This window comes from Fukomys damarensis, unplaced genomic scaffold (assembly GCF_012274545.1).
Source record: "Fukomys damarensis isolate Sample0158 unplaced genomic scaffold, DMR_v1.0_HiC HiC_scaffold_14, whole genome shotgun sequence".
NCBI classification, from domain to species: domain Eukaryota; kingdom Metazoa; phylum Chordata; class Mammalia; order Rodentia; family Bathyergidae; genus Fukomys; species Fukomys damarensis.
Genome location: NW_022900926.1, coordinates 54,599,532 through 54,619,853, shown reverse-complemented (window position 1 = coordinate 54,619,853; position 20,322 = coordinate 54,599,532). Strand labels below are relative to the sequence as shown.

General features: G+C 39.4%; 1 protein-coding gene across 6 annotated transcripts in view; it reads left to right on the top strand.

The window, feature by feature from the left end:
- The window catches only part of Mdn1 (midasin AAA ATPase 1), a 160,629-nt gene that overhangs the window by 104,283 nt on the left and 36,024 nt on the right, over positions 1 to 20,322 (top strand). For all 6 annotated transcript variants that reach the window (XM_010633238.3, XM_019208824.2, XM_010633237.3 and 3 more), the window contains exons 55-73: positions 2,126 to 2,283; positions 2,479 to 2,599; positions 2,934 to 3,144; positions 3,456 to 3,687; positions 4,034 to 4,160; positions 4,916 to 5,086; positions 6,522 to 6,736; positions 7,092 to 7,479; positions 8,321 to 8,430; positions 9,123 to 9,825; positions 13,686 to 13,841; positions 14,027 to 14,300; positions 15,033 to 15,268; positions 15,762 to 15,857; positions 16,540 to 16,634; positions 16,916 to 17,037; positions 17,628 to 17,774; positions 18,804 to 18,913; positions 19,541 to 19,614. In XM_010633238.3, coding sequence (XP_010631540.1) covers positions 2,126 to 2,283; positions 2,479 to 2,599; positions 2,934 to 3,144; positions 3,456 to 3,687; positions 4,034 to 4,160; positions 4,916 to 5,086; positions 6,522 to 6,736; positions 7,092 to 7,479; positions 8,321 to 8,430; positions 9,123 to 9,825; positions 13,686 to 13,841; positions 14,027 to 14,300; positions 15,033 to 15,268; positions 15,762 to 15,857; positions 16,540 to 16,634; positions 16,916 to 17,037; positions 17,628 to 17,774; positions 18,804 to 18,913; positions 19,541 to 19,614 — 3,746 coding nt within the window. The remainder of the gene's footprint in view (positions 1 to 2,125; positions 2,284 to 2,478; positions 2,600 to 2,933; positions 3,145 to 3,455; positions 3,688 to 4,033; positions 4,161 to 4,915; positions 5,087 to 6,521; positions 6,737 to 7,091; positions 7,480 to 8,320; positions 8,431 to 9,122; positions 9,826 to 13,685; positions 13,842 to 14,026; positions 14,301 to 15,032; positions 15,269 to 15,761; positions 15,858 to 16,539; positions 16,635 to 16,915; positions 17,038 to 17,627; positions 17,775 to 18,803; positions 18,914 to 19,540; positions 19,615 to 20,322) is intronic.

The following is a 20,322-nucleotide window of genomic DNA, read 5'->3' as shown; positions in this document are numbered from 1 at the left end:
CTGACCTGAAACTCACAACTGTGGAGAGCATTTATTTATATTGGTTACATCTATCAGTATTTACTATATTGGGAATTAAAACTGAGGAAACTTTAAAAAAAAATTTATGTTTGCCTAAAAATGAAAGAGTATTTCAAGTTAATATGAGTAATTTGTTTATAATAAAAATAGGTATTTTCAAATAAAAATACATAAGAATGGTATTTTATATTTCTGCAAGTCTCATTAATATCTGGATTAAGAGAAGAAAGCTCAATTTTCATATCTGCTTCTGTAGGAGACTCTTGTAATGTGTTGCTTGAGTTTGCAAAGAAAAATTTTCTTTCTATGGTTTTGAGGTTGAAAATGGCAGGAATATTTCAGTAGCTACTTCTTTTAATCATGAATAGTCTCCTTGTGTGGCACTCCACGAACTTGACAGTTTTATAAAGATTATTTGCAAAAAGGAGCCAGGGATTTAGCTCATTGGTGCCACTGTTTACCTTGCAAATACAAGGTCCTGAGTTCGATCCTTGGTACCCAAAAAAGAGTACTTGCAGGGTAGAATCTGAAAAGTATGTCACTGAAGCTATCATGCATTAAAATCTATTGGTCTAGTTTGCATTTTGTGAATTTGTGCGTCATGCATTGGTAATATTTAGAAATATTCAGAGTTGGCAGCATTTCTTCATTTAGTGTAAGTAAAAAAGGGACATACTCGTAAAAAGTCACCACAAATCTCATCTGAAAAGTTTGGAAAGGTATCAAACTCGGTTTTCCAAAATTAAAAGTTTTCCTTCAGAGTTTACATTTTATCACAGGCAATAAATATAGTTGACTCTTTTTCTGCAAGTTCCACAGACACACATTCATCCACCTCAGGTGGAAATTTATTTTATTAAAGTTAAATCTGTACTGAAAATGCAGTGAGTATTTTCCTTGTCATTATTTTCTCTAAACAATGTAATATAACAACTCTTTATATAGCCCATGTGTTGTATTATGTTTTATAAATAATCCATACAAGATTTAAAAGTATACAGGAAGGTATATGTAGATTAGAAGTAAATACACCATTTTATACATGGGACTCATGACCATATTTTGCTATCTGTAGTGGTCCAAGGACCAATCCCCCAAGTATACTTTCAAATGATTTTCCTAGAGTGATAACGAGAAATTATTCTTTGGACAGACCTGTAGACAAATAAAACAAAAAAGAGAATTCACAAATAAATTCTATACATATCTATGTCTGTTTTTTGTTTATCAGAAATGCAATCGTAATTAAGTGGGAAAGAACATCTTGTAAGAGAAATAATGGTATAACTCTATGTCTATATAAAGTAAAATTGAGTTTCCTATCATCTTACATTATATACAAGTTATCTTAAAATGAATGGAACTTAAATAGAAAAGCTAGGATCTGCCTCAAGGAAAATATCTGTCCAATTTAAGGATATGCAAAGATGTCTTAGATTTTCGATAAAAGAAAAAACACTGCAAGCTGCTTAAAAAACACATATAAATTATGTAAACTGATTGTAATATACCTAGTACTTAAGATGAATAAGAGATATGAATAATAGATGCTTCTTCAAAGATATATAAATGCCTAAGAAGAACTTGCAGAATTATAGCATCATCAGTTATTAAGGGAATGTCAATTGAAACTACAGTGGTGTACCATCTCCAAAAAAGCAAAATAAAATAACCAGTAAGGATTGTGATTGGCCAGTAGTAACTGGGAAGGAAATGAAACAACCAGAACTCCTTTTGCTGCTGGTTATAATGGAAAATAGTACACCTGCTTTGTAAGACATTTCAAAATGTCCCTTCCCCCTCATTGGGTATTGAACCCAGGACCTTGCATTGTGAGGCAGGTGCACCTAAGCTAATCCCTGGCACTGGCAGTTTTTTAGTAAAGTAATATGGAATTTAATGTGTCACCCAATAATTTCATTTTGTTTTGAAGTAATAGATTTGCACTTCAAATATTAGGAAAGAAGATCATTGCTTTGTCTGCCTTAATATTCCTAAAAATATTTCTGTCTAGCCTTAGACTTTGCATATTGAGTATTTTGTCTCTTGTCAAGTGTCTTACTGAGATGTGTTTGTGAACAGTCTTGCTTTGTTTTGTTTTTAGATCTTAGATTCTGTGCAGTGGCGAGACCGGTTTTGGACTGTGGCTGATGCAGTAAAAGTGGATGTTCCGGGTCTGGCTTTGCTTGCCCTCCATTGGCACTGGGTTTTAAAACATTTGGTCCTCCAGATTCCCCAACTCCTGATGAATCATGAAGACAAGTAAGAGTCCTAGTAGAGTAATAATGTAAATTTCTATGAAGTTAAGAGGGTTTGAAATTAATACTCTTCTTGCCTTTTTTTTTGTTTGTTTATTCACTTGGCATATTGGTGAATATAGTAAAATATACAATGTAAATAACTTTTCTTCCTATCTAACATTTCCTCTTATCCCCCACCCATTTTTTTCTTTTATAGATACTACAAAGAGGTTCAAACAGTCTCAGAACATATTCAGAATTGTCTGGATAGCCCAACTGGTGGCTTCACTGGTATAAAGAAGTTACAAAAGTTCCTAGGACGACCATTTCCTTTTAAGGTACACCAGGAAGCATGTCGTAAATAAGATTTGAGTCATTCTGAGTTTCTCATGTATTTTGGAACTGACATTCACTTAGAGATTCATCCTTGCCTGCAAAAGTTTAACTCTTAAGTAACTATTCTGTCAATACTGCTGATTTGTTAAGTATTACAATTTTTTTTTCCTAAGACTACTAAGCCTTGGTCAAGTTTTATTATGGTAAAATTTCTCCAGAGCAATAGGAATAAACAAGCCTTGTTTTCTAGAAGTGTGAAGAAAATGTTAGTGTGCTAAGTAAGGTGAATCACATATTAGGTCTTTAATAGGCTCTTCCTGGGTTTTATTGTTTCAGGACAAGTTAGTGATAGAGTGTTTTTCACAATTGAAAGTCCTTAACAAAGCCCTTGCCATCAGGGAATGGATGCCTGTCCTTGGTGAGAGTGGATGGCAGGAAGACATTCATCGTCTCCAAGTGATTACTTCGGAATGGACATTAAAGAAAAGTCTTCTGCAGGCCTGGGGCTTGATCCTGAGGGCCAATATTCTGGAAGATGTCAACCTGGGTAATATATTCTGGTATTTGGCTGGTTGACAATAGGTTTTTTTCCCTTATATTTTTCCTTTGTAGGTGTGGCATACATACTATTGATTAAGTGATAGTGTTTGGGCCACGTGTTGCATACATTATTCTGTTCCATTACTGGATATATGCAGGAGTGAATATTGCTTAAGAGATGAGCTCAAAGCTCAACTTGAGTGACCTAACTGATTAATTCAGGTTAACCTTATAGTCACTTTTCTAGCTGTCAGGAATTTAGACCCAGGCATTTTGACCAATGTGCTCTAATACATTTTATTTTAATCTAAATTAAAGATGAACTGAAGAATATTGTGAGTCTTCAGTGTTCAGAACTGAAAGCTAAAGGACTTCCACTTGGTTTTCTGGAAAAAAAGGCTGGAGGAGATTCCTCCCTGTCCCAGCTGGGCTCTACCTCCTTAATACACCTCACCAGGAGTGTTCAGTTGTGGCCTGCAATGGAGTACTTGGCTATTCTTCAGCAGTACAAAGTGACAGCTGATTTCATGACACTAGTTTGTCTGAGAAGGTAAGCTTTTTTTCTCTTTTTTTAATTAAAGTCCCTTCCTTTGATGTACTGTATTTTGTTATTGTACTGTTCTTTGTATCCTGTGTGTAAATAAAACAGACACTTGTCTTGTGGAGGAATGATTGTTGAGGCAGAAGGGGTTACTTGCCACTTTGGAAAGCCAGATCACAAGGATTCTTTGCTTGTCCTTGATTCACCTTTAAACTCACAAGGTGTTTTACCATAGTTTCTGATTTTTAAATAATTGTACCAGATACTTTGTGCATTGTCTTCCTTTATGGAGTAGTTTTCTAGTAGTTTATTGATAGTCCTTATTCCAACCTATCCCTGTTTATTTCTCGAACAGGTCTAGTAAAAATCAACAGCCCTGGATAGATGAGGAAATAAGTCATCATATCACATTTTGTCTTAAACACACACCAATGGCTCCTCAAGAACTTCTAGCTCTTTGGTCTTTGCTACATTACAAGAAGGTAAAAACCAAGATCAAAACAAGAATATAATCCTCCTTTATACTGAATTGAGTAGATTTTTCTGTGGCAGACTTGTTATAGAATATTTGTTTTATTTAACCTGAGAATTCCATGTTGTAATCAGGCATGGTGACACACCTTGCAATCCCAGCTGCTTGGGAGATTGAGTGAGGAAGATTTTAAGTTTGAGGCCACCCTGGGCAGTTTAGTGAGACCCTGTCTCAAAATAGAAAAGAGCCAGGGATGTAGTTTAATGTAGAGCACTCCTGTGTTTGATCCTCAGTCCTGCTAAAAAAAGAAAAAAACACTAATTTGCTAATCCCAGGTTTATCTGAATTACATCTTTTTTTTTTGGTACTGAGGATTGAATTCAGGACCTTGCCCTTGCCAGGAAATTGCTGTCTCCGGCCCTGAATGACCTCTTAAAGTGGGAGACTTTTGAATATTCTTTTTCAGTGATTGCAGAAGTATTGCACAGTTCTTAACATGGGAACACTCATTTTATTCCAGTTAAGTGAGGTGAAAATACTTGATTTTAAAAATTTTCCCATTTGCTCAAAAATACAGTGCTACTATGGTTCATGAACTTAATTCTTTCCACGATTCTGGTGGCAAACCAGATTGGACTAGAAATGAATCATTTTTCCGTGAGGTCAACACTGCACTCTAACCATTGAATTTGATGGAGTATTCATCCATGTTTGATTTATAGAATATTCATATATTATTTTATCTAATTGTTCCTTTATTTCTAGTTTTCTGCTGAAGAAATTATTTGTTTGTGGTCTGAGTTATTTAATTCAACATTTACATCTTTCTGGAGCAGTTCTGTCACCACAAATCCAGAGTTCTGGCTAACATGGAACCCTCTGCTCGGTATGCAGCAGAAAGAGGTCCCCAGGTCCCCTTTGGACTCCATATTGAAGGTTTGTTGGTATAAAATCATAGAAATGTTTGATGGTAGTGGAAAAAAAATTGTTTTCCCCAAACAGATCTAGCAGTAAATATTTCTTCTTAGGAAAAAACAGTTGACTAAATAGCTGATAGTGATATGTTATTTTCTGTGGGATGTTAAGAGCCATACTGTCAAAACACGTGTTTCATTCTAAAAGATTTGTGCAATTCTGAGTAATAGTCATGCAAATTTCCTTTAAGTTTTTTTTTTCTAATTACAAAGTAAACAAAAATGTGAATATATATATATATATATATATAAAATGACCAGTATGCTCTGGGTTTTGTGTTTACTGTATAATATATACATGTAAACAAAAATAACACTTCACAAATGTGTCATATAAATGTGTACATTTCATTCCATATTATTTTCTTTAAGTTATTTCATTGTATTGACATGCCAAAATTTATGTAACCAATTTTTTATTGATGAATGTTGAAGTTTCTTGTCTTTTTTGTCCCCTTCCTTCCTTCCTTCCTTCCTTCCTTCCTTCCTCCCTCCCTCCCTCCCTTCTTCCCTCTTTCTTTCTTTCTTTCTTTGCCAGAGATCAAACTTGGGACCTTGTACTTGCAAGCAGGTGGCAGAACCACTGAGCTAAATCCCCAGCCCTCTGCAATGTGCTAGGCAACATTGTACCAGTGAGCCACATCCTCAGCACTAACCTTTTCCATTCTCATTGTAATGCCACCTTTATCATATACCTTATTCTTACAAATGTTCCTGTGAAATAGACTGTATTCTGTTGCTTTATCAGAATTGGTTTCTATATTTAAAAAAAAAACAAAAAACACTTTTTAGAGCCTCTAATGATAAAGCTTTTGGATCCTTAAGAGTCGCATGGTGTATAGAGTGCTTTCTATCAAATGTATTTGTCCAGCTAACCCTTTCCTGTGGGCACCTATGACTGTGTCTGAGATTAGTCCAAGGAGCACAAGCTTGGAACATTTTTCTGTCTGGCTCTTGTATTCATCTTCTAACTCCTTTCCCTGCCTCAAACTTGTATCCCCCCATCTACTATAAGAATGATCACTCTTGATTCCCAAGTTTGTGGGCCTTCTCATGCATTGCTAAAGCACACATTGTTCCTCATTCGTTGGAGAAAGGGGTTCATATTTCTTTAAGGCCCATTAACACTTCACTCCTTTCTTCTCTTCCAGTCTTAAAATCTGGTTGATGTTTCCTAGTTCCAAGCAACCTGGACTTCTTTATTCTCTTTTTTCCTCTAAGGTGCCCCAAATCTGCTTGGTGAAGTCATTTTAATAAATTTTTAGGGGCTGGGGATTTAGCTCAGTGGTTCCAGCACCTGCCTCGCAAGTGCAAGGTCCCAAGTTCAATCCCTGGTACCACCCTCCCAAAAAAAAAGGATTTCTGAAAGTTCCTTGGTTTTTTTGGTTGTCCCTCAGGGCCCTGGCAGTTTCTCTACAGCTATGTTCTCGAAGTGCTGCTTTGAAGTCTTGACCAACAGCTGCCGAGCAGGTCCCTGGGATGTGAGCGGCCTTCCTATTCTGTCCTCCTCACATGTCACCCTGGGAGAGTGGGTTGAGAGAGTCCAGCAACTCCAGGATATTAATTCATTGCTTTGGACCAACATGGCTATCCCTTCAGTAGCAGAATTCAGGTATTCTTTCCTGCTGGAAGCAGTCAGTAAAGCTCGTGTGTTCTGTAGAGCATGGAGCAAAGGCTCCATCATTACTTGCTCCTGAGTGATGGTTCTGGTGGGTGTTATAGTAAGGATGTTTTCCTTGTGGATCTGCATGTTTTTACTCCATGAGAGGCTGTGAGGAATTGGCTGGCTCCTCTGTTTTTAGCATATCGTGGTGGGGAAGATAATGCTTAGGAAATCACATGAAAAGATTACATGAGAACAGAAATTCAACTCCAGTTCTGTAGTTATCATGTCTTGAAAGAATGATAGTGTATAAAAAGGATAGTTTTGCTATGGTGAATCCTTCCATGCTTCCTTGTCTCCTCAGACGCACAGATTCCCAGCTTCAAGGACTAGTGCTGTGCCGGCACCTGATGGGCCTATCAGAGCTGCTCCCAGAGCCAGGACGGCAGGAGTACATGCAGAACTGTGAGCAGCTGCTGCTTGGGGACAGTCAGGCCTTCCAGCACATTTGCCAGACTCTAGGGGACTTGTCTGATCAAGCGGCTCTACCCAAGGAATTGCTCTGTCTCTTGCTTACGTCTCTACACTACCTTTATGGGGAAGGGGAGAGTAAGAGGAACTTGCCAGAGCCAGCCCAGCGTGGGAGCCTCTGGGTGAACCTTGGCTTGCTCCAGATTCAGACTTGGCTTCCCCAGGCACGCTTCGACCCTGCAGTGAGGAGAGAATATAAGCTCAAGTATGCCAAGGAAGAGGTATGGGAGGCAAGAGTTTGAAGCATATGCTCTTTCCCTCACTTGATGGATTTGCTTAGGATACAGCTCCTTTTACTCCCTGTGGCTCCTCAGATTATCAAGAGTTATTTTGCATAAGCTGCCTTGTGACTCCTTTGTGTCTATTTTAAAGACTGTTTTTCCTCCTTGAGAGTTATTTTGATTAGGTTCAGGCAAGAGAGCGGCCCTTCCTAGGTTTCTGATGTTTATACCAATAGGTGTGATGAGCAAAGGACAAGAAGTGGTTTTCCTCACTGTCCAGGCTCTTTCTACCTGAACTAGGTTTTATATGTTTGGATTTGGATTACTAATTTAGAGAATAATACTTATACCCTGGGATTCTGAAATTTTGGTGTTTATTATTTGAAACTCAGGAATAAAGTAGATTTAATTGTGGTGCCCTTTGCTATTTGAACTTCAGCCAAATTCAGGAATTGACTACACTAAGATTATTATATATGGCTACTATATATTTTTCTTGTTTGTTTGGTTTTTGGTACTTGGGATCAAACTCGGGACCTTGCACTTTTGAGGTGGGCAGTGGCACTACTGAGCTAAATCCCTGGCCCACTGCTGCTATACTTTGAGTAAGGAAAATTATGTTAGGGTGGGGTGATGGCTATGCTGCTATATAGAGATGAAAAATTTAGTGATAGAACAGTTGTGAGGTGAGTGGTCCATATCAGGAACAGAACCACCTGTCTTGGGAGTCATTCAGGAACCCAGATTACTTCCATGTTGTTCCTATACCCATCCCAGGACATCAGGGTATTGTCCTCATGTGCATGGAACACAGCAGACCATTTTCTCACTTTATCGTTAGTTGCATCAGCTGCAGTGTGAGCAAAAGATCCGAAATCTGTCATCCCAGCTACAAACTGGAAGAGACCTGGAAGATGAAATGATTGTCAGTTACTCTCATCCTCATGTCAGGTAAGGTAGAAAAGTGATTTGTATTGGGGTTTATTAACTCTACTTTTTGCTTTTTGTTTTTTTGTTTCTTTGTTTTTTGGTATTAGGGATCAGACTCTGGACCTTCCGCTTGCCAGGCAGGCGATGGCACCACTGAGCTAAGCTAAATCCCCTACCCAAACTCTACTTTTCAAAAAGGCATTGTAAGGAGACTTACCTTTCTAATGTAATTATAATATTAAGTGATAAACTACATCTCTGAACTGTGTTAGCAATTACATATCTCAAAGACTTTGCTATAGTCAGGAAAATGATACAGTTTAAAAGAAGGGGGGAGATACATGCATCCTGTGAATTCCCATGGGGCCAACATAGAAGAAGCTGGATGTGATGATGTGCATTTTACTTTTTTGGTACCCTTGGCTGTGGGTCCATTGCCTTAGGAAATTAAGGATCAGTGTCCATATCAGCAAAAGGAGGATGATTGTACCTTTTTCAGTGAGTTATAGTGGGGCTTTCGTGAGGTAAGTAAAGTGCTAGCAAAATGTAGCATGTGGTAAATGTTTTACAGATATTACTTCTGTTTTTATTATAATTGTCAATATCCTCATGTTTTTGGTAGCTGATATGTTCATTCTCTTCTGAATTGAGATCCCAATCCAAATTTATTACTCTTCTGACAGAATTTGCATATTGTGTTAATTTGCCTTTAGGTTACTTCACCAAAGGATTGAGCAGCTGGAAAATTCAGTCTGTAGGCTGTTGAAGAAGCAGGCTTTCAGACCCCAGCTTCCGGCCTATGAATCACTGGTTCAGGAAATCTACCACTATGTCACCAGCATTGCCAAGGCTGACAGTGTTCAGGATTTGCTCACAAGGCTCCTGCAGGCCCTCATGGATGGGATGCAATCTGCCCAGGTGGCCCAGAGCCTTCTGAAAGAGGAGGCTTCTTGGCAGCAGTCACACCACCAGTTCAGAAAGCGATTAGGGGAGGAGTATGCCCTGTATCCAGACATTGTGACCCCACTACAGGCATCCATCTTGCAGTTACAGCATGGTATGAGACTTGTGGCATCTGAAGTCCACACCTCACTCCACAGCACTGTGATTTGTACAGATAGGCTGGGGTTCTTGGCCACAGCTTTGTTGGCTTTTCCATCCGTGGGTCCCACCTTTCCCACCTACTATGCTCATGCGGATGCTTTGTGTTTGGTGAAGTCAGAGGAGGTTCTTCGAGGTCTTGGGAAGTTGATCATCAAATGTTTTGGGGGAAAGGAGCCAGAAGCCAAGGGCCAACAACCTTGCCCCACCCGGGAACAGCTCCTAATGAACGCACTCCTTTACCTGCACTCCCATGTTCTGTGCAAGGGTGAGCTGGACCAAAGGACCCTGCTGCTCTTCAGACATGTGTGTCAGGTAAGCTCACCTCTGGGTGCACAGCAGGGTGGCCTACAGAATAATAGGATTATTCAGCAGATGTGTTTGGGAAATCGGAATTCTTGTCTATTCCTTTCTTTTTCCCATTTAATTACAATGTTTGAGGGGCATTGCCTCTCAGTTTTTAAGGTATTAAAAACATAATTAGTGATGCTAACCTTTCACTTGTATTAGGTTTTTTGTCATTGGGAGCCTCCTATTTAAAGGAGGACAGATTTTATTTAGCTCATGGTTCAGAGGATTTAGTCTGTGGTCAGGTGATAGACACATTATGGTAGAAGCTGCTCAGTTCATGGCAGCCAGGTAGCATAGCAGGGGAAGGGATGAAGGACCAGGCACATGCTCAAAAGACACTCCTTCATGACCTACCTAGACATACCCATAGATGTGCTCCACCAGTTCCGCACGCAGATCCCAGAGCCAGTGAGGTTGACACTTCATCCTAACTGCCACATTCCATACCATATTAGTACACCTTACATCTTCTTAAACTCTTAGTGTCTCTCCCCGCCCCCACCTTTTTGTTACTGGGGATCGAACTCAGGACTTTGAGCTTGCGAGGCAGGTGGTGGAACCACTGAGCTAAATCCCCAGCCCTAAACTACTTAGTCTCTGAATAAAGACAAGTTCATAATTCCATATCAAACATAACACTTCTGTCCTGCGTACAGCTGGAACACTATCCAAAGTGTCAGCTCTACCAGTAATATGTAAAAGTTCAGGGCCGGGGATTTATCACAGTGGTTCTGCCGCCTGCCTTGCAAGCAGAAAGACCTGACTCGATCCCCTGTGCCAAAAAAAAAAAAAAAAAAAAAAAAAAATCAAAAAAAGTTTGAAGCTAGGCTGGGCAATTTAGCAAGACCTTGCCTCAAAATAAAAAGGTTTGAAGATGTTGCTCAGTGGTCAATGGTACAGTGCCCCTAGGCTCTAATTCCCAGTACCATAAAAAAATAAGGCAAGGATGGGAAACCAGGGTATAACTGAGTGTGTGAGAGACCCTGGATTCAAGAAAAATAACTAGAGGCCAGGGATTTAGCTCAGTGCTTCCAGCACCTGCTTTACAAGTACAAGGACCCAAGTTCGATACAACTACGATGGCACAGGGTAAATAAACATTCCGATTCTAAAAGGGAGGTATTGGGAAATAGAAAAGAATAATAGGACCAAAGCAAGACTGAAACCAAGTAGGGAAACCATATGGCTTTGCTAGCTGTAGCCAACATGGCCTCTCTCTTCAGCTGGCTCCCCTTAAGGCTATAGCTCTTCTTGGCAGATCATACATCTTCCTGGCATTCTGACTTTGGCTTCATTCCCACAACTTCATCTGTTGTCTTCTTAGGGGCTTCTTGCCCGGCCTCCCTTGAACCATGATGTCAGCATCTTCTGGGTGCTTGGTTAGCTAGCCCCAGTGAAATGAGTCCTTGGGAACTAATTTCCTTAGATGGCCCTTCTCAAGCAGGGGCCCAGGGCTCTTTTTCAAGGCAGGCGCTGGAACCACTGAGCTAAATCTTCCCCACCCCCAGACTCTTTTTCAAATGAAAGGTTTATACTTACCTCAAGTCTGCTATGGGGGGATCTTGCTGATTCTTGAGATGCCCTGAGTCATGTTGTCCATGTACAATGAACTTTTGAACCATACTAATCTCTTCCGTAGCCACACACCTCTTTTGACCCTAGCTTTATTTATGATTTTACCTGGGCAAAGTTTTTTATTACGTGTTTCAGATTTTTTTGATCTGCTTGTTGCCTCTTGAGTCTCACTGTAAATCTGACTAAAACCTACTAGCAGTATCCATACTACAGATAAAATGTTGAGCTGCTTTGAAATTTGATCCACTAGGTCAGTTAGTCCAATAACCTTAATCTCTATCTCCTGCGAAGTCTCAGGAAATGGGCAAGATGTAGAAAGATTCTCTGCAAGAGTGTAACACACACAGCCTCTAATCCAACTCCCATTGGCATCTTTGTTCTCACCTGAAATTTTCTGAGATGGGCCTTTACTGCTTTCATTCCTGTGTCGTCCTCTGAGCTCTGACAAGAATCGCCCTTCATAATGTACTTGCAGTATTCTAGGTCCTCTCAAGCGTGCTGTTCTGATCTTTTCATCCACCTCCCATCCCCCCACCCCAACCATTTCCAAGGGCTTTAAACCACATGGTCAGGTATAGTCATAACAGTGATCCTATATCTGATACAAATTTTCTGTATTAGTCAGCTTTTCTGTCACTGGGACACAATACCTGAAAGCTTCAATTTGGTTTACAGTTTTAGGAGATTGATTTCAAGGTGGACTGGCTGCAAGGCAAAAACATGGCAGAAGGGTTTGGTGGAGCAGAGCTGCCCAGATCATGGCAGCTGAGAAGCAGAACAGGGGAACAGTGCCAAAGAGGAAGGGGCAAGGTCAAGACATAAGATTTCAAAGTTACACCTGCATGACCCACTCCATTACACCCAGAAGTGTGCTTTACCAGTTCCTCAGGGAGGATCCCAAAGCCAGTCAAGTTGACACTCAATCTGAAATTCACTATGTTTTTCCTACTTTGTTGGTTATCCTTCAACTTTGTTGACAGTGATACTATCATATAATTGTACTAGCTTTTATCAATATTAAGAAAATAACTTAGTTTTCCTTTATTAAACACAAATGTCACCATAGTGACCATAGTCACCATAGTCAGTTAAGAGAGTAGGTATAAGCAAAATTTTAAAATAATCCTATCACTTACCCTTGTTAAAATACTAGTATATTCTATTCTCACTGTGTGCACACGCGTGTTACATATATTCCTGTAGATGCATGTCTGACACACTAAAGTTTTTTATTTACTGTGTCTCAGGAGGTTATACACTTTTTAGTAGCAGCAAAATAAAATATTCTTAAAAATATAAAACAGCACAGTCACTCAAAATTTATTAGAGAAAACAATTGTATTACTTAAGATTCATGGCTCACCCCAATGTCTGTCCTTAAAATACAAGAACTATAAAATGTGCTGCAAAGTGCTAAAAAGTCCATTCTGTTTTATAAAGTTTAATAAGATTTAATCATTAATCCCTCCCTACTCTATGTATTTTTCATGTACTTAGTGACTGCCTAGTTTTTTGTCACATGTATATGCTGTAAGTCATTTAACTAATTCCTGTCATTGAAAATTTACATTTATATGTAATTTTATTTGTATTATTTTTTGGGAAAAACACAAAGCAAAATAGTCTTTTAGGTATATTTTTGGATATAAATTCTGGAGATCAGAACTGCAGGGACAAAGATTAACCACACTTGGGTTTTCACTACATATTACCTTATTTGATGGTAGATGCTTATTTTCTCAACCCTCACCACCACTTCTTAGTTTCTTGAGTTTATACTTTTTCCTGTTTAGGGACCTATAATGATAGACGCAGTGGAAGATTCAAGATGTGTCTGTGCAGCCCATTTTTGCCTTGGCAGTACTTCAGAACCACCCATCTCTGGTCTAGTCCAAAGTTTCCTTTACTGAGCTCTGGACCAGCTCCTGGAGATACTTGCCAAGTGTAGTCTCATTTGCATCCCTAATACAGCTAATTCTGAGCTTCTCCTTCAAACGAAGCACTACTAGCTCCAGGCAGGAAGTTCCTAGTCACTCTAGAAAGTGTTTAACAAGGAGGTATCTTAAACTGGTCCCTAAAGATACATGGAGGTAAAAGAAAGCCCATTTGCTCTTAAGAAGTAATTAGGTTCTTGGATATTAGTTGTTATGTGTTTTGGAGTCATGGTACTTTCATTTGCATGAGAAACTAAGTGCAAATCTTCTTGCCTGTGTTCATTGAGAGTGATTTCTGTATGAATGCCCTTTCAGGAAATCATCAATGAGTGGGATGAACAGGAACGTGTAGCCCAAGAAAAAGTGGAGAAAGAAAGCAGCTTGTATAAGAGCAGGAGCTCTAGGACAGCCTTGAGTGAGGAGGAGGAGGAAGAATGGGAATTCAGAAAACAGTTTCCACTGCATGAAAAGGTAGGATGGTGTTAGGATTTTTTAGAAATTAATTATCCTGATGCCATATACATTGCTTCTGAATGGCTCTGTAATAACATATCTCAGTGCATATGTCATTTTGTTATGGTTCATGCGTCTTTCTCTGTTTCCTTTTATGGTGATTACAACCAGATTTGAAATTTAAAAAATTTCTTTATTTATAGGACTTTGCAGATATTTTGGTAGAACCAGTACTAGAAGAGAAAAAAGGAACTTCAGATGGGCAAGAAGAATCAGCCGCAGATCCAGCTCTCCTCTCCCATAGTTCAATGCAAGCAGTGATGCTGATACACCAGCAGTTGTGCCTCAACTTTTCTCGATCCCTGTGGTACCAGCAGCAGACTGTGCCATCACACGAGACAAAGCACTACCTCAGTCTGTTTTTGTCTTGCTATCAGACGGGGGCATCTCTTGTGACACATTTCTACCCCCTGATGGGTATGGCATTTAATTTTGTTGTAGTCACAGAAAATCAAAATAGATAGATGCAATCGCTACTTCTGAGATAATTAAAATAATGAATTATTTGTTTTCATTTAATTCTTTATTGATAGTTTCCTTAGTTTAAGGCATTTAACAATTTTAAAAGGTGATTTAGAAATTGTGCAATAAGATGGATTTTTCATCATTGGGGTCATTTCAGATGAAGAATATAGACTTAGTTTACATGATCTTTTCCCTTAATATTATTTCTACTTCCCCTTTAATAATAGCTTTAGTGCATTTCTAAGAAAATCATATATTCTTGGAAGCAACCTGAGAATCCAGAAATTAATCTCTCAAAATCTGATTTGATAGCAGTGATGCAGTTTCCTGTGTGATCTTCTGATTATCATATGCAAGTAGGAAGACAGCTTTAAATTCTCTTTCTACTTAACCCAGACTAGCTACAAAAAGTGGGAATTTGAATGGGTCAATTGAAACTCTGCACTTGCTTGTTTTTACCTAGCATCTGACTTCCTACCTATATAGTATATATGCCAGAAATTTGAGAGAGCTTGTGGTAGCTAAATGTACTTTGGGGACCACAGTTTTGTGCGCCATTTGCTGCTTTGGGGGAAAATAGCATTGAAATACCAGCTTTATTAGTCCCAATTAGCTCATTATTCTGGCATTTTTGTAATTTGTTGATAAATCACTGACTTTGCTGTGATCTTGTTAACTTCATAGGCGTTGAACTGAATGACCAGTTCTTGGGCAGCCAACTTTTAGCCTGTACCCTCTCCCACAACACACTCTCTGGGGAAGCAACATCAGACCTGATGGTGACACCTACTGGGCCTTATGATTTCTACCAGCATCCCAATGTGCCAGAAGCACGACAGTGTCAACCTGTGCTTCAGGATTTCTCAGAGGCTGTCAGTGAGTTGCTGCAGGATTGGCCAGAACACCCTGCCCTTGAGCAGGTAGGGCAGCCACTTAGGAAGGGAGGAAATGCCCACTGGAATCTAATCACTGAGGATGTGACATCATGTTCAGCTCCAGGAGTATTTGCTTCCATAAATCTTTGGGGAACCTCAATTCAGGGCTCCAAATTTTATTTCAGGAGTTGCTCTCTACATACTATTGCTGTCTATACAGACACATTTTCTTATTTATTAGAAGCAGACCTTGCTTATTTGAGTTTGGCGGTTTTAACTCTGATATTGCTCTGGTCTTCAGCCAACTCTGTAGTAACTTTCAGTATAGACAATGAGCAATTATCTTCTGAAACTCAGTCTTATTCCTAGAGTCAACACAGCTAATGAAGTTTATCTTGGATGTATAGTTCTGGCAGTTTTCATCCAGTTTTCAAAGCAGAAAGTAAAACTTGGTGCCACGACCCAGTTTGGTATTCTGTAACTTGGTGTCATTGATATTTCTGCTGAGATCCCCAAATCTTTTTTTTTTTATCCGTAGCTATTGGTTGTAATGGACAGAATTCGTACTTTCCCACTTTCCAGTCCTATCTCAAAGTTCCTGAATGGCTTAGAGATCCTTCTGGCAAAAGCGCAGGTAAGGTGATTCCCTCTTTTCCTTGTTTAATGTTTTAATGATCTGACAAAAGATTAGTCTTCTGGCACCTTTGTTTTTTTTTTGCGGGGGAGATGGCATCTTGGTTGTTAGAGGGACAGACAGTTATAACTTGTTTTTGCAGAATGGTAAACATCCTTGGGTTTTTTGGCAAGGGGGTGAGAGAGATCCCCCACGTGAATACACTGCTCCCAAGGTAGGCATGAGCTGGGTCACTCAGTTTTGAAAGTGAGTTGTAGTATCCAGCAGGACTGAGGGATTTACTGTGCCAGGATGTTTAGCAGGCTGTCACTCTGGCTAAGTGCTCACAAAGTTGTCTTGCTCTGTTCCCACACAGCTATTGAGGTGGCTGGTGCCTCCCCATTTGATAGGAAATGACCACTGACTTTGTTCAAGGTCAGATCTTTAACAGCAGGAATTCAAACTCTAATCTAAAAACCCAGTGATTTTTTTTTTTTTAAATCTGCCTTTAACCTTGGCTCTGCTAGAGTTCTGCCCTGTATCCAGAAAGAACTTGAAGCTGGATGTACTTGTAAGTTCTTTGCAATTACTTGTAAAAGTGCTTAAGGGCCCAGTAGTCCTCTTAAAGAAAGTGCAAGATATTACTGAGGAAGGAAGGAAGGGATTTAGTAATGGCTATTGTGAATTCTCTTTGTTTCTTTAGGATTGGGAGGAGAATGCAAGTAGAGCCTTGTCTCTGCACAAACATATCAGTTTGATCAGTCAGATGATCATTCGTTGGCGCAAACTGGAGCTGAAGTAAGTGACTTTCTGAGCCCCTCCTGAGCTTTTTGTCTGTTGATGGTTTGAGTTTCTTCAGGGTTTATTTAGTATAGCAGTTGAAGAATGTATCCTTTAACTATTAGTCACAGATTTTTAAAGCAAGACATCAAAATGACCTTGCATGCCTTCATTTTTGATGCAGCAACCTGGGTTGTTTCACCATCTGTTTATGAGACTAGTGAGTGTTTAGCTTCAGCTTCTGTGATTTAAAATGGGTTTGTGGAAATGTCTTCATGGCCCCTTACTTCATATTTCAGCTGCTGGTCCATGAGTTTAGATAATACCATGAAACGCCACACTGAAAAATCTACCAAGCACTGGTTCTCCATCTATCAGATGCTTGAAAAGCACATGCAAGAACAAACAGAGGATCATGGAGGTAAAGCCTGGCAGGTCTGCCTGCTCATTTGAGTACTGCAAAGTGTTAACCTTTATCTGCTCCTGTTTTTCTTCTCATTGCTGCTTTCCACTTTGGAGGTATCATTTGACTTCCTATTTCTCAGAGGTCAGCAAGAAAACTGTGTACATAGTCTTACTGGGAGAATAAGAAAGTCAGTTCATATGATAAAGCTCTGTTATTCTCTATGTCCACAAGATAAGTCAAAATGAAAGTTGCCTTTTTGGTTGGTAGTAGTTAACATGCTTGAATTAAGTGTTTCATACTTAAAGCAAGCACCTTATAGTTCAGTTTCATAATTTGAAGTGAGTGCTGAATATGTACCTTGTATGTAGCTGTTACTTTTTTGGTGGGGCAGTCTGGGGATCAAACAGAGTGTGTTGCCACTGAGCTAAATCCCTGGCCCTGCAGTTGTTACTTTTAAGTAAGCCCATGATCCTTGCTTCAAAGCTTCACCTTGATTGTGGTCTCTACCTAAATGGCCAACCCTTGGTGTATTCCACAGTAGACTGAGGTTAGAGTAGGGCCTGATGGCTGAAGGCTCACACATTTTCCTCTTTGAATCTCTAAAGATGACAAACAGATGACCTTGATGTTGCTGGTTAGCACATTACAAGCATTTATTGAAGGATCTTCTCTGGGAGAATTCCATGTGCGACTTCAGATGTTACTGGTTTTCCATTGTCATGTTTTGCTGATACCACAAATTGAAGGAAAAGGTAAGGAATCCCCCGTACTTTTTAACTGCACTGTTAAATGGGCTATGCTTTGAATTTTCCACATGAGATAGGTATATTGTTGCACACCAGATTTTTTAAAAGATACTTCTCATCATCTTTAACTTTAATGTGATTCACACTAGATATAGAAAAGAACATTCAAAGTATAGGCTGATATATAAATAAACCACTGACCAGTAAACTGTTACAAATTGACAAATGGAGCTCTTAGGAACTGGCATTTCAAGGCAGCACATCTTTTTGCCTAGACATTGTATATTCCCTGCTAAGCTGCTGCTTGATGCAGGCCATTATTACATTCTTTGATCCAATGAGAGCACTGCCATGGATAAAGGAACTGCATGTAAAACTGCTACTGTCACTTACTGTCCTTGACCACAGCAGGCTTTGGATAAAACTGTCACTAAAAACTTAATCTTAACAACACTACACATGATTAAGCAGTTGAGGAGAACTTCTTTATATGCCATCATTTAAAATACGTGCAGTGTGGCCAGTTATTAAGCTCAGTGGTTCTGCCACCTGCCTCTCCAGCACAAGGTCCCGAGTTCTGTCCCTGGTACCAGAAATAAAAAATAAAATAGTTACAGTGTGATTTTTAAGATTCTGAGAGAGTTTGAAATAGTTATTTTATCAGAAACTCTGTGTACATTATCTCTTTAGAACAAAAGTGCAACAAAAAAATGTGCACTAAGCTGAAATGAAAAATAGGATAGTTGTTGACAGCCTGCATTTTTGGGAACTGCTAAGCTCAGACCAGCTCTTTAAATTAATCTTCTTGTGAATTGTGCTGTACCCTTATGGTATAAAGAGTAATGAAGGAGCCAGGTACTTAGCTCAGTGGTGCTGTGCCAGCCTGGCAAGAGCAAGGTCCCAAGTTTGATTCCTGGTACAAAAAGAAAAAAAAAGTAATGAGGAAGGATCATCACTGAAATGTGAAGGCTACAGGTGGCACTGGTTGCAAATGCAGCAAATGTGGTGTTTTTCTTTCCTTTTCATTTCTTGCAGATTCACTTTGCAGTGTTTTATGGAATTTGTACCATTATTATGAGCAATTCTTTGACCGGGTCCAGGCCAAAATTGTGGAACTTCGTTCCCCACTAGAAAAAGAACTTAAAGTAAGATAAACAGCTGTCATGATCACCCTTGGGAGAATAGAATCAGAATATTCTTTTTCTTCAGTTCTGTTCGTTCTTTTATCCATTAACAGTGAGGCAGGTACTAGGGGAGTAGAGACAAGTATTGTAAATGTTAGGTAGGAAAACAGAATTGACGTTGTGTGGTATCGCTCCACTACTTACCTATCCAAGTATGTGAGGGGTCAGTGGAGCGGCCCCTGCCTTAGCATCCTTGAAGATTTGTACTCCCCTCATCTTACCCAGGCCCTTTTTCCCTCTCAGAGATGTGTCATGTTGTTTGGGTTCTGCTGTGGGAAAAGGAAGGCCCCTCTCCTTTTGACACTGTCAGTGGTTGTGAAACCAACCTTGTGATAAGGAATCCTGGGATCGACTCAGTGATTTCTAAGATGGAGTACGTATCAAATGACCTACTGATTAATGCAGTGATCTTTTGTTTGCATTATGATAAATGTATGGTTCCCCTTTTAGACTTCTATTACTTGTTACTTGACACATAGACCTGAGTGTGGATGATGTGGATTCTGGCCTTTGGCAATAGATGATCTAGCAAGAAACAGAAGAACACCAGCTTTATAAGCCATTTCTTAAGCCTCATTTATCTTTCAGGAATTTGTTAAGATATCGAGGTGGAATGATGTCAGCTTCTGGTCTATTAAACAATCTGTGGAAAAGACACATAGGTAATTTATTTTATTTTATTTATTTATTTATTTATTTTTTTTTGGCACAAGGGATCAAACTCAGCGCCTTGGTGCTTTTGAGGCAGGTGGCAGCACCACTGAGTTAAATCCCTGGACCTATCCTTTAAAACTTAAATCCCTGGACCTATCTTTTAAAACTAGGTGTGACCACAACAACAAATGTTGGCGCAGTTGTGGGGAGAAAGGAACCCTTCTCCATTGTTGGTGGGAGTGCAGACTGGTGCAACCACTATGGAAGTCAATATGGAGATACCTCAAAGAACTAGGATTAGAGGTTCCATTTGACCCAGCCATCCCTCTGTTGGGTATCTTTCCAAAAGAATTAAATGAATCATACCACAGTGATATATGCACACCCATGTTTATAGCAGCGCAGTTTGTAATAGCTAAAACTTGGAAACAGCCTACCTGCCCATCAGTTGGAGACTGGATAAAGAAGATGTGGTTTTGCTATAAAATGGAATACTACTCAAGGTTCCATTTGACCCAGCCATCCCTCTGTTGGGTATCTTTCCAAAAGAATTAAATGAATCATACCACAGTGATATATGCACACCCATGTTTATAGCAGCGCAGTTTGTAATAGCTAAAACTTGGAAACAGCCTACCTGCCCATCAGTTGGAGACTGGATAAAGAAGATGTGGTTTTGCTATAAAATGGAATACTACTCAGCGCTAAAAAATGTG